The sequence below is a fragment of the Lycium ferocissimum genome, chromosome 10 (genome assembly GCF_029784015.1).
Source record: "Lycium ferocissimum isolate CSIRO_LF1 chromosome 10, AGI_CSIRO_Lferr_CH_V1, whole genome shotgun sequence".
Lineage (NCBI taxonomy): Eukaryota > Viridiplantae > Streptophyta > Magnoliopsida > Solanales > Solanaceae > Lycium > Lycium ferocissimum.
The window spans coordinates 38,435,753-38,449,441 of NC_081351.1; the positions used below are offsets into that span (position 1 = coordinate 38,435,753).

The 13,689-nt window shown below is 38.2% G+C and overlaps 1 protein-coding gene across 4 annotated transcripts; it reads left to right on the top strand.

The window, feature by feature from the left end:
• Positions 1-361: 361 nt before the first annotated feature.
• Positions 362-13,615, top strand: LOC132033766 (uncharacterized). 4 transcript variants are annotated; one of them, XM_059423828.1, is made up of 12 exons: positions 362-591; positions 1,006-1,130; positions 2,040-2,193; positions 2,748-2,948; positions 3,121-3,243; positions 4,238-4,275; positions 4,349-4,475; positions 4,959-10,577; positions 11,987-12,106; positions 12,218-12,316; positions 12,398-12,537; positions 12,955-13,615. In XM_059423828.1, exons 3-12 carry the CDS (start codon positions 2,116-2,118, stop codon positions 13,235-13,237), a joined length of 6,828 nt encoding a protein of 2,275 aa, XP_059279811.1. In that variant the 5' UTR covers positions 362-591; positions 1,006-1,130; positions 2,040-2,115; the 3' UTR covers positions 13,238-13,615. The 4 variants fall into 4 exon arrangements, with proteins under 4 accessions (XP_059279811.1, XP_059279812.1, XP_059279813.1 ...); XM_059423829.1 differs by having other exon boundaries at positions 1,069-1,130; XM_059423830.1 differs by having other exon boundaries at positions 1,074-1,130.
• Positions 13,616-13,689: the final 74 nt, after the last annotated feature.

Below are 13,689 nucleotides of genomic sequence, written 5' to 3' on the forward strand. Positions count from 1 at the left end.
CACTTAATGAAATGATTTATAATCATGAAAATATCTTAAGTTTATTTTACTTACAAATCTATTTCCTTTATATTTTAAAATATCGTGTACCACATAAAATGAAACAGTGGGAAGTACAAAATTATAATACTATACTATGATAATGAATGGTCAATGTCGAAGTCCCTTTTATTTCCTTTTTGTTCTGTCTACTCCAATTAGAGCAAACAGGAAAAGAAAAAAGTGCCAGAGTGATGATGTTAAGGTCAACAAAGGGTAATTTGGTACTTTCATATACTTTAATTTTTCAGACAAAGCAGTACAGTAGTTATAAAGAGAGTATCTATAATTAGATAAATGAATCTAAAATTAATTATGCTTTGGCGGGACATCTCTTTCTTTAATCTTAAACCCCCTTATTTTTCATTATATTTCAAATTTCAACCCCACCATTCTCTGCCTGCTCATTTCAATGGTGAAAAATTAAACCCCCATATTTTACTGCTATTTTACGCTAAAGCCATTGTCTTTTCTGTCACCCTTTCTCTTCTTTCTAAAGATTCTCAAGGTTTTTTCTTGCTTTCTAAGCTGCCCCCCAGATCTTACAATTAGGTAACAAACAACCCCATTACCTCCTTTTCACACTCATCTAACACCACTATATTTCAAGATTCTTCTTTTCTTGAAAATGGGTGTTTTTTTGTTTTTTAATTTTCTGAATGTGATGTTTGAGCTTTTGAATACTCAAAACATGTTACTGTTTATGAAGGTGACGTGTGGTTTCTCTGCTGTGACTGTGAAGTGTTTGTTTCTTGCTATTTGAGGAAAAACAGTTGTCTATACTTCACTGTTTTCATTTTATCTATTTGTAGCTTTATTTTCTTGGACTTTTGGGAGTTTACTGTTAATAGAGGTTGTCTGATAGATTCCCATTTTCTTATTCTTGCTTTGTTGTTGAAATTTGAAAAAGATCTCATTTTTCTTACTTTTGGGGAATATCTTAAGGTTTTGTTTGCCTGGGTCCAGGAATATCTTGGTTGCACTTTGTGGGGTTAAAAGTTTGGGTATTTAAATTCACATTGTTTAAAGTTTAGGGGTTTGGATCAGAAGAAGTTGCTGGATCTTTAAGTTGCTGTTCAAAACTGGAAGAGGTATTTCTTGGTTTTAGCTCAATCTTCAGCTTAGTGTACTTTGGTTTATGCGTTTCCAGCTGCAAATTTCAAGATCTGATCTTTTTTTCTTTCTTTTTTTTTTTTTTTTTGGATTTCTTCTTAGCTTGAGACTTCTTTAGTTTTTAATTGACTGCCTGCTTTGATCAATGCTAGTGCCTTAAAGTTGAGTATGTTGTGGTCCTGTTGTAATTAAGATGGTGAATGTGTTCTTTAATACCTTAATCAGCTTACAGTTTTCAGTCTAACTTCTTCCCAGCCTAATTTTTTACTTCCAATTCAGAAAGACTTGTCGGAAATCGCCTGTTGGGTTGGTCTGAACAAGAAAGGCATGGGGCTCTTGGGCTGAGCTAGGCTACTTAGTAATTTACGACCACCATTCTATCTAGCCTAAGGAATTTGCCATCCTCGTTTTTTTTCCCGATGTTGTACCTTAGTATGCTGAACACTTACCTAATCTTGAATCTTGAAAACTGAGTTTCTTTTTCAATCAAGTGGCATACCTTTGGGCACTAGCTTCTTCGCTGCCTGCACTGTGCTATAACGGGAAATGTTCACATGCTTTTGACTTAGGTTTACTTTCCTTACTTTTTGTAGCATGAATGTAATTGGTGGCTTTAAGTGGGTAGCTTGGTTTAAATATCAGAAGTTATATGGAGTTTTTCAAACGTCATAGCTTCTCGATTCCAGTACAAATATGTTTTAAAAAATTATGGGAGTAGAAGTTAGACTGTAATATTTTGTCTATAATCAGGAGGATCATGTGTATCATATGTTCCGAAGCAATTCCAAGGTCTAATTGGTTTACTAATAATTCATTTATCTTCTTTCTGTGAATTATTGATTATGCTTTCTTTTCTGATATCTCTACTTTTGTCACAAATCATTCAGGGAAACTGAGATTGGTATTGTCAGGACTTTGGGGGAAATGGTGGTTCGTAGCTGATGCTAAACTGGTTATGCAACAATGTCGAGGATCACTAAGTGGAAACTTGAGAAGAATAAAGTGAAAGTGGTCTTTCGGCTTCAATTTAATGCTACTCATGTAAGATTGAACTCTTTTTATTTTAAATTAGTAATACCTGGTGGACAGATGTACCTCTTAGTATAAAATGTGATTATTGTTTCAGTAGCTGGTAAGTAGTTTGCTTTATTCTTGGCGGCTAAATGCTTGCTAAAGACAAGATAAAATCAAATTTCAATAATGCTTAAAGAGTCTCTTATCATGATAGAGGCATATACTGCAACATGCAACTCCTTGACGTTTACCTATTTCTTAGGATTATAACAATAACAACATGATTGTTCCGGCATTCTACTCTATGTATAAGTTTGGCCTAATCTTGTGCTAATGCAGAACTTCCAAAATCCTTTCTATCATTGCCTTTTCAGTAACTAGTATCAGTTACCTAGTTGACGGTACAAAAGCATATGCTAGAAAAAAATGTTTAATATTTAATACGTATAGAGAAAAATGTAACCATCGGGGAACCCAATTAGTTGATGCAAAGTTCACTCTAGTGTCTTGTACTTTTGGTGATGGATTTGGTTAAAACCATGGAGCAAGCATTGACTAAAAATCGCCTTTTGGTGTTACAGATACCACAAACGGGATGGGACAAGTTATTCATATCTTTTATCCCTGCTGACTCTGGAAAAACAATTGCAAAGACAACCAAAGCCATTGTAAGAAATGGAACATGCAAATGGGGTGATCCAATTTATGAAACAACAAGGCTTCTTCAAGATGTCAAAAACAAACAATTTGATGAGAAGCTGTACAAACTTGTGGTTGCCATGGTATATTTTCTTTCTTTTTAGCTTCTATATTGCATTACCTAATTACCAAAAGTGAAACAAAAGAGCTTCTACATAGCTGGGTGGATTAAACCTGTCTCTTGGCACTGAGTGGATTAATTTTTCTCTTTGATGCTGTTAATAGTTTTCTCTTTGAATCTGATAATACTCTTAGGGTTCTTCACGGTCTAGTATCCTGGGTGAGGCAACAATTAACCTTGCTGATTATGCTGAAGCTTCGAAGCCTTCTGCTGTGGCTTTACCTCTTCAGGGATGCAATGCGGGAACAGTATTACATGTGAGGCAAATATTGCTCTTTCTGGCACTTCTACTTGATCACCTTTAGCATATGTCTAGATTTGTGTTTTAAGTCATAATGATGTTGTATAACAAATTGTTTTTGGTTGATGTAAGAAAAGTATTCTCAATTGACATGTTAACTACCTGAATTAATAGTCACTCTTAATTGTGTTAGTTGCAGTGACATCCTTTTTTTTTTTTTCGCCAGTTCCCATCTTCTAGAATTCAAGAACTGCTCTTAGGCAAAACCAATGCCACTCATGCAGCTGCAGTTATATAACGTTTAGTAGCGTACTCCACCTAAACACCTGCTTGGAACTATATATTGAGTTTCTGCTATAAGTACATTTCTGCTTTTGGATTCCTATACACTCCCTCCGTCCCAATTTATGTTGCACCTTTCGGATTTCGAGAGTCAAATGAGTTTTTCTTTGGCCACGATTTTTTCATATCCCTTTTAAATATTTTGAATTGTTAATTGTCGTGACTTATAATACTTCTTACGTAGTTTCCAAATATGTAAATTTTATTTTGAAAAACTTAGAGATTCTATGTCTGAATTCACAGTCAAAATTAAGAAATTTGACTCTCGAAATCTGAATCGGACAGAGGGAGTACCATTTTACATGAGCAACTTGGGTACTCATGGAACTCGATAGGGATCTCTGGATCAGTATCCTTTACTTCTTCTTTCTTGCTCAACCAGTAACTTACCTAAGAGAATTCCTATCATCAGCTATGTCAAGCTAGTGAAGCTTAATCTTCATTAGTTTGACACTCATTAGTCAAGCAACTTGAACATTATTAGATTAGGATAATGTTATATCAGCATGAATGTAGGATATCTGATCTACCAGTCAATCCTTGTCCCACACAAATCTATTTGATGATTACTTTTCTGTCCATATTAGTCTGAATTTATAGTTATTGTTTTATATGTATTCTGTTATTTATTTTTCTCACTGCTGTTTAATAGCATGTTATTGCTGCAGGTTACAGTTCAGTTGCTAACATCTAAAACAGGATTCAGGTAGCACATCTTAACATCTAAAGCCACATGATTTTTCTTATGAGCAAGTGACAGAAAGTGCATTTGCTTGCAGAGAATTTGAGCAGCAAAGGGAACATAGGGAGAGAGGATTGCAGTCAGGATATGAGAACAAGCGTGATGACTCTGTTACTGGGAAAGTGATATTTTCAGGAGAGACTGGTCATGATCACATTGATAAGGTCTGATTATGATGGATTCTCCCTTCATTTGGTGATCTAGAGTCTCAATTGTAGTTATAGATTAGGTAGTTATCAGCAGCCTAGCATGAAAATATGATTGAGTTTTTTATCTTTCAAACTGAAATATAAATGTTATGAAGGTTTCTGAATCACCAAAGTGTTAGGTCCTAATACATTGTTGTTGGTCAAATGAGCATCTGCGACTTCCTAGATGATCTTATTGTTTCCTTTCCTTTGATTGTTGCCATGAATTTCTGTACAGTTGCCGAACTCCTGAATCGCAAGTACCAGCTTCATTTAATCTATTACGTGACCATGCCAATTTGACGCTTTGAACAAATGTTGTAGAGAAAAATAGAATAAATTTACTGGTCATTCATGACAGTGAGAAATTAGATCTTTTTGCTCTTTGTTCAATTTGAAAATTTCTTGATTTGCTTCTTTTCTCATTTCCTGATTCTGGTTCCGTTTGTTCTAATGTAGGTTAGTTCAAGGGTCAGATTCAGACCAGACGCTAAAGAACTCTCTTCTGTTGAGGAGGAAGTGGAACCAAACGAGGAATATGCTGACTTAACAGCTGGATTTGATGGCTCTTCCAATACTTCAGAGAGTCTTTACGCCGAAAAGCATGATTCATCAAGTGCACATGAAACTGATAGTCAAGGCCTGCAGTCAGAAAAAGGTAATAAATCTGACAATCAAGCAATGGCGCAGAGTAGCAGTTCAGTTCATGGATGGGCGTCAGACTGCTCAATGGATAATGAATTGGCAACTGCTTATGAGGAGAATAATAGACTTAGAGCGAGCCTGGAATTGGCAGAATCATCAATTTTTGACCTTAAGCTTGAGGTAAGCGCTCTGCAAAGTCAAGCTAATGAATTCGGCTCTGAAACAGAAAAGTTTTCTCAGCTACTTACTGCTGAGATATCCTCTAGTGAGGAGTTGGCGAAAGAGGTTTCTGTTCTTAAATCAGAATGTTCAAATTTCAAAGATTCTATTGAAAGACTAAGAACTTTGAAATCAAGTTGTCAAAATGATGGTGGTGAAAGTTGTGTTGCTGATTCTGGCAGCTTAGTTCAAGATTTACAGCTAAGATGGATGAAAGGAATTTCAGTGGTTGAAGATAGAATCAAAGAACTTCAAAATAAAGTTTGTCTTGGATTCTATGAAAGAGACTACAGGTTTCTTCATTCGGAATTGGAGGCCTTGCTTCAAATTGTACAGGAGGTTAAACTAGGAGCAAGGGATGAGATGTCATTGCTAAATAAAGTAACATCAGTGGATGTAAAGGAGACTAGAGCGACAGATTTACCCAATATCGAACAGCCTTTGCCAGGGCTTGGGTTGGAATTGGATCTTTGTACACCAGAAAATTTGCTTCATCATATTGGCATACCCCCACTGGTTTCTCAAGGGAATGATTGCACTGTTGCTGTTGATGCAATGAAAGCCAAGATTTTTGATCTGGTAAGAGAAGTGGATGAGGCGAAGGTTGAAAGGGAAACTCTGGTGAGAAAAATGGATCAGATGGAGTGTTACTACGAAGCTCTTGTTCAAGAACTCGAGGAAAATCAGAAGCAAATGCTGGCAGAATTGCAGAATCTTAGGAATGAGCATTCGACATGCCTTTATACCATCTCGAGTAGTAAAGCTGAAACGGAATTAATGCGACAAGATATGAGTCAACGTCTGTTACAGCTTGCTGATGAGAGACGGGATTTGGATACACTTAATAAGGAGCTCGACAGAAGAGCTGCTACTGCAGAAGCAGCTCTGAAAAGAGCCCGCTTGAATTATTCTATTGCAGTAGATAAGCTGCAAAAAGATTTGGAGCTTCTTTCCTCACAGGTGGTGTCCATGTTCGAGACTAATGAGAACCTCATCAAGCAAGCAATTCCAGAACCTTCACAATCACAATTCCTTGGGTATTCAGATGTAGTTCAGAATTTAGAAGAATTTGATAATATAGTGCAGTTGCCGTCTCAGGATCAACATGTGATTGCAAGGAAACTAACACTCAGTGGAGATGTCCTTACCGATGACTTGAAAAGATCACTCTGCTTGCAGGAGGAGCTTTACAGGAAGGTTGAAGAAGAACTTGGTGATATGCATTCAGTTAACTTGCACTTGGATATTTTCTCCAGGGTTTTACTTGAAACTGTGATTGAAGCTAATGCTAGTGCTGGAATGATGAAGAGAGGTATGAATGAACTTGCTCAGCAGTTGGAGGCTTTGAATCTCAACAAGGAGCAGATGGTGATAAGATTGCGGGCTGCTTTGGAAGATGTTCACATTTTGCACAAGGAGAAAGAAAGTTGCATCCTCAGATGCAGCGATCTTGTTCTGCATAATCAATCTTTGGAAGCTGAACTCGTGAGTCTTTCAAAGGCAAACTGTATCCTCACTGAGAAGGTCATGGATTTGGAAGCAATCAAGGTGCAACATACAGAAACTCAGAATAGATATGAAGCTTGTGTGGAGGAAAATGTAGCACTCTCCACTTCACTGAAGCAGGAATTGACGAACAACAGTATGCTTCAAGATGAGATTTCACTTCTGAAGGATGATTTGCTAACTGCCAAAGCCAACTCAGAGGACTTGGCTTCCTCAAATGAAAATCTTCACGAAGATATTAGCTTTGTGCAGGGTAAGTTGACTGGTATGTTGGTATCTTATGAGAAGGAACTATCTCTTCTATGCGATTACTCTTGCCATGAGTTGGAGTTCAGGGATATAAGAGGTCTCACCATGCAACTGGAAGAGGTGCAGTATAGTGTGTGCAGCAAGATTCTTCAACTTATGCAGGAGAAGCAAAATCTAGAACGTGAAAAATCAGTTGCCGAGATGTCCTTGAATGCTAGTAGATCAGAAATAATTTCCGTGAAGCAAAAGTGTAAAAATGATATACAAAGTATGGTAGCTAAATTTGAGGTGTCAACTGCCCTTGTGGAGAAACTTCAGGTTGAGCTTGAATCTGTGACCAATAAACTTCACCTTAACTCTGAAGTTGAAGAAAAATATGCACAACAGAACAGAGAGCTTCTGGATGATCTTGCTGCCTTTGAAGTGGAGCTACAAAATTTAGTCTCGAAGAACGGGCATATTTCTCAAGAGATCTTGGGCTTGGACTCTATAGCCAACGAGCTTGAGCAGAATGACTCAACCATTTCTGAACTAATACAAGAGAAGGAGGATCTCATGACCTCTCTACATGACAAGGCTGAGGAATTTGCCAAGCTTACATCAGAAGTTAGTCATCTGAGAGACAATTTGAGAACTCTGCAAGATAAATTGCAACTTGAGAGAGATCTTAAGGATAAACTAGAGGGTTCAGTACAAAATCTTACTTTGCAGTTGAATGAAAAGGGTGACAGGATAGTGGATTTGGAAAAGCAAATTGCTGAAATGGTGCATTTCAGGCAACTGGCATCAGATTTAGAGAGTGAGAAATATAGACTTAGCCATCTTTTGCAGCAGCGTGATGGGCATGCAGCAAAGCTTCAGGAAGAGTTATCCTGTGTGTCTGGTCTAGAGGGCTCTGTAAGAGATCTTGCTTCTCAATTGAATGAGAAGCATGACAGGTTACTGGATTTGGAAAAGCAAAATGCTGAAATGGTGCATTTCAGGCAACTGGCATCAGATTTAGAAGTGGAAAATTCTAGACTTGATCAGCTTTTGCAGCAGCGTGATGAACGTGTGATAAAGCTTCAGGACAAGATGTCCTGTCTTTCTGGTTTAGAGGAATCAGTGCAAGGACTTACTTCTCAACTGGACGAGAAGAATGATAGGTTAGTGGATTTGGAAAAGCAAAATGCTGAGCTGGGGCATTTCATGCAGCTGGCATCAGAGTTAGGAGTGGAGAAATCTAGAGTTGATCAGCTTTTGCTGCAGCGCGATGAGCATGTGGCAAAGCTTCAGGAAGAGATGTCCCGTCTTTCTGGTTTGGAGGACTCAGTGCAAGGTCTTACTTCTCAACTGAGCGAGAAGCATGAAAGGTTACTGGATTTGGAAAAGCAAAATGCTGAGCTGGAGCATTTCAGGCAGCTGGCATCAGAGTTAGGAGTGGAGAAATCTAGAGTTGATCAGCTTTTGCAGCAGCGTGATGAGCATGTGACAAAGCTTCAGGAAGAGTTGTCCTGTATTTCTGGTTTAGAGGGCTCAGTGCAAGAACTTACCGCTCAACTGAACGAAAAGAATGAGAGGTTACTGAATTTGGAAAAACAAAATGCTGAGCTGGTGCATTTCAGGCAGCTGGCATCAGAGTTAGGAGTGGAGAAATCTAGAGTTGATCAGCTTTTGCAGCAGCGTGATGAGCATGTGGCGAAGCTTCAGGAAGAGTTGTCCTGTGTATCTGGTTTAGAGTGCTCAGTTAGAGATCTTACTTCTCAATTGAATGAGAAGCATGACAGGTTACTGGACTTGGAAAAGCAAAATGCTGAACTGGTGAATTTCAGGCAGCTGGCAGCAGATTTTGAGATGGAGAAATGTAGACTTGACCAACTTGTGCAGCAGCGTGATGAGCATGTGGCTAAGCTTCAGGAAGATTTGTCCTGTGTTTCTGGTTTAGAGAGCTCAGTGCGAGATCTTACTTCTCAACTGAATGAGAAGAATGACAGGTTACTGGATTTGGAAAAGAAAAATGCTGATCTGGTGCATTTCAGGCAGCTTGCATCAGATTTAGGAATGGAGAAATCTAGACTTGACCATCATTTGCAGCAGCGTAATAAGAAAATGGAAAAACTTCAGCAAGAGTTGCTAGAAATACAAGAGTATGTCATAGCTTCTGATGTTAAGTTCACAGTTGCCATGAGGTGCTGTGAAACACTGGATCTGGAACCTGTGCGGCAGCTTAAATCATCGGATGGTTCCACTGCCGAGCTTCAGAAGAGATGTCATGATTTGCAGGCCAAGTTGAATCAATGCCTTGCAAGAGAGGCTTGTTCAATTAAAGAAAACAAGGAGTTGGAAAGATCTCTTTGTGCTGTTAGATCTGATTTAGAAGCTATTGCTCAAAATAATGTTCTTTCAGATGCCAACTATGTTAACACAGTGAAACTTGAGGAATACAAGAAGGAGATGGCAATATTGGAGGATTCTCTCCTCAAAACCAATAATTGTCATGCTCTTGAGGTGGAGAAGTTGAACAACATGCTGGCAACCACCGAAGAAGAACTTAATTACTTGTTACTTTCCAAGGAGGAACTGGAGATCATGGTGATTGTGCTCCGAGGCAAAGTAGATGAACTGCACCCCTACATGATTTTACAGGAGAAAAAAAAAGATGAAATGATCACCTTGCAGTTACAGTGTAATGAGCTCACCCACAGGTGTAATGAGCTTACTCACAAGCTCTCTGAGCAGGCCTTGAAGACGGAAGAATTCAAAAACTTATCCATCCATTTGAAGGAGCTCAAGGATAAGGCTGATGCAGAATGTCTCCGGGCTCGTGAGAAAAGAGAATCTGAAGGACCACCAGTTGCTATGCAAGAATCCTTGCGAATAGTCTTTATTAAAGAGCAATATGAATCAAAGTTCCAAGACTTGAGGCAACAAGTTTCTATGTCCAAAAAGCACGGAGAAGATATGCTTTTGAAGTTACAGGATGCATTAGATGAGATCGAAAGCAGGAAGAGATCTGAAGCTTTGCACTTGAAGAAGAACGAAGACCTAGCTTTCAAAATCTTGGCTTTGGAATCTGAATTACAGTCCCTGCTTTCTGATAAGCGTGAAATAAACAACGATCATGACAGAATAAAGGCAGAATTGGAGTGTGCTGTGCTAAGTCTAGAGTGTTGCAAGGAAGAAAAGGAAAAACTCGAAATAACTTTGCGAGAACGTGCGAGGGAATACTCCAGAATTGCTGCTGAACTTACTTCGACTAGAGAGCAGCTGATGAATGTCACATCTTCTGTCGTATCTAAGAGAGAAAATGGCCAGATGGGCAAAGTTGAACTTGCGCCTAATGAGATAAATGCAAATCCTTCTCCTGATGCCACACCTCAAAAAGATTCATCTGATGCCTGGAATGTGAAGGAAACAACCTTATTTATGGATGATAGAAGTGAAGAATCAAGCTCACCAGTGAAACTTCTACTCACTCCGGTAAGCTCTCTGACAAGAACTAGAATTAATGTGGTAGTGATGTAGAATTTTTCTTGAAGACCTTATTTGAATATTCTTTTTTGGGCCACACAGCAGAAAGCTACGGGGCTCGCATGATGAAATGTAGTAATATACGTACCTATCTGTCTACACACCAAATATGAATTAGTAAATAAACCCACTAACATGTGTGTGTGACTGTATAAAAGCCAGTATTATTTATGTTAATATGCCATGAACAATTTTATTCATGTTATAAACGAATAATTATTTCAGAAGAAATAACATAGAGGCTTTTTCTAACTGAGTAAATAACCGACCTTGTCATGTTTTCAATCTCAGATTCCTTTGAAGCTTAAGCTACCTCTTTAAATAGTCAAGCTACTCTCAAACACTTAGAACTTAACCCATGGCCACTGCTTGAGTTGTGGCTGAAATCAGCTACTAACCTGTAATGGTTTCTAGACTTACAAGTGGATTTGAGCTACCACTCTTAGGAAACACAGCAGCTTTCCTTCCTCTCCTCGATCACCTTGCTGCACCATCTCAAAGTTCCTTGGATAATTTATCCTGTTCTTATTACTGCATCAAGAGATGTGGTTATGAAATAAATTCTAAATCACAACTATCTTTACTGTCATAATGATTCACTTCTTCTACTTTGAGATTTCGGCTTGTATGAGTCAGTCTCCTATTGAGTTGCATAAACAAGGAATAGTTGGTCTGCAATTAATTTAAAGTTCAGTTGAAGAGAACAAGTTAGTATCCCTATAGAAGCAATTTTTGTTTGATAATGGGTTTCTAAAGAAAAGGAAGAAACAACAATCATTTTTTACAGTCTTCAACAGCTACCCCACGTATGTGAGACTTATCCTCAACTTTGCTGGAATACCGTCACGGATTTTGCTTGGTATAAAAGCATAACCAACATGTTGAGGAATAAAAAGCATTAGGACATGAAGAGCACTAGCTAGGGCCTCGGGTACTTGGAAGGGAATAGAATGAGTTAGTAGCATGAGATAAAACTTGTAATCTGAATATAACACAAAAGTAACAGTTTTCTTTCCACATGTTTGAAAGTCGACCCCAACTTGTCTGGGACTGAAGCATCGTTGTTGTTGTTTTGTTTAGAAGTCACTTAACTCATCTTTCCTGGTTATACAAAAATTGTAATCAAAGGAAAAAGAGAAGGAAAGAGAGATTAAAGACCTGATATTTTTATATTTGGGTTTAGGTGTATATGTTGGTGACCGGACAAGTTATGTACCTGTTAGATTTCTAGTTTAAATCTGGTGATCTACACTTCCCAAGTTGACTGATTTCAGTGGTTAAAACGACGTTTCTGATTCCGCAGATCCTTTGGTTTTTGAAGTACTTAGTTTTTCCCCTCTTTTTTCGTCATTTACCAGGATGCTGCATCAGTAACTGAAGGTTACTCACCACCAAGCAATGGAAGGCATATTGATTTCAGCAGTGAACAGTTTGGAAGCAGGAATTTGAGGTCCAGCATGGAACAATTACATGAAGAGGTATTTGTTGATCTTATAAATTTGTTGATCCAACTTTGATGTCAACAATCAGATTACAACTGAGATATTTGGTGGTGCCATAGCAATTTTTTTCTTTTACTTGACTTGCAGTTGGAAAGGATGAAACGTGAAAACTCTCTCATTCCTGAGGAACACTATTCTGTTCCAGATTTTGAAGTTCTTCAGAGCGAACTCGTGCAACTACACAAGGTATACTGAAGTGACTTGTATATAATATAGTTGAATATGTCAGCCGCTGATCACTGTTTATCATGGTTTTTAATCTGGAAGGCAAATGAAGAACTCCGAAGCATGTTCCCAACATTCAAGGATATAGCTAGCACTGGTAATGCATTAGAGAGGGTACTTGCCCTGGAAATTGAGCTTGCTGAAGCATTGAAGGCAAAAAATAAACCGAGTATGTTCCAGAGGTAGGATGTTGCTACTACTTCTTCATCTTTGCCTGCTTAATTAGCCCTGGCCGATACTTCATTCTTCCATTGTAAATCTCTTTATTTGCAATTTCATACTGCTCAGTCAATATTCTCAATAACATTGGCCTGCCCTGCTTAGTTTTGCACGTTGCTAAGTTGAGTCTTTGAGTGCTAACAATTGATACTACTGTTTACGTTAGATCTGTTGGGGGTAATTCTATGCTAACATCAGTCGTTCCTGTGTTTCATTAGGAAGCTTTCTAGAGAAGTAACTACTTAGAAGTGTTTTGATGTTATTGTCTTGCACAGTGAAAATGTGTTGTTTTCTTGGGGTTCAATGCTCCATGTGATGATGATATTCACTGTGAGGATAAAATACTATAGAAGTGACAAAGTAATTTATTTATATTTCAGTTCGTTTCTGAAACAACATAGTGATGACGAAGCAATCTTCAAAAGCTTCAGAGACATCAACGAATTGATCAAGGAAATGTTGGAAATCAAAGAAAAGCATGTAGCTAAGGAGAATGAACTGAGGGAAATGCATGATCGGTACTCTCAGCTAAGCCTCCAGTTTGCTGAGGTTGAAGGCGAGAGACAGAAACTGAAGATGACACTCAAGAATGTCAGATCATCTAGGACGAAGCTCATGCAACTAAATCGCTCCTCATCCTCCATTGTGGACAGTCCTTCATAAGGCGCTCTTTCAATCCATTTCTTGATTTGCTTGTTTTGCTAAGAGTGCCAATGTGCTCTAGAAGTTGGTTCAGTTTTATGGACAAGTATGCCAAGATAAGCTCCAAGTATGGAGGAACCAATCCTGCAAGCTGCCTTGCTTCTTGTAAATGTTAAAATGTGGCTGTCAGATTTTGTAACCCATTTAAATTATGTGTAGATCTAGATATCCCATATATTATAGCCTCATTCCCTCATTTTTCAATTGTATACAATTTGGCTGTAATATTATGTATAGAAATTAGATTATCCTGTAATTAACTCTGCTTCTCTTTTTTTAAGCCTCGCAAGAGGCATAAAAGTTTGGTATTGTCAGCTGCTATGCCTATAAGTTTTGCCATTGTTAAGAGTTCCCTTTCAATTTGGTTGCCTCCCAGTGGTACAACTTTCACATGTACTGTAAGCTGGAATTTG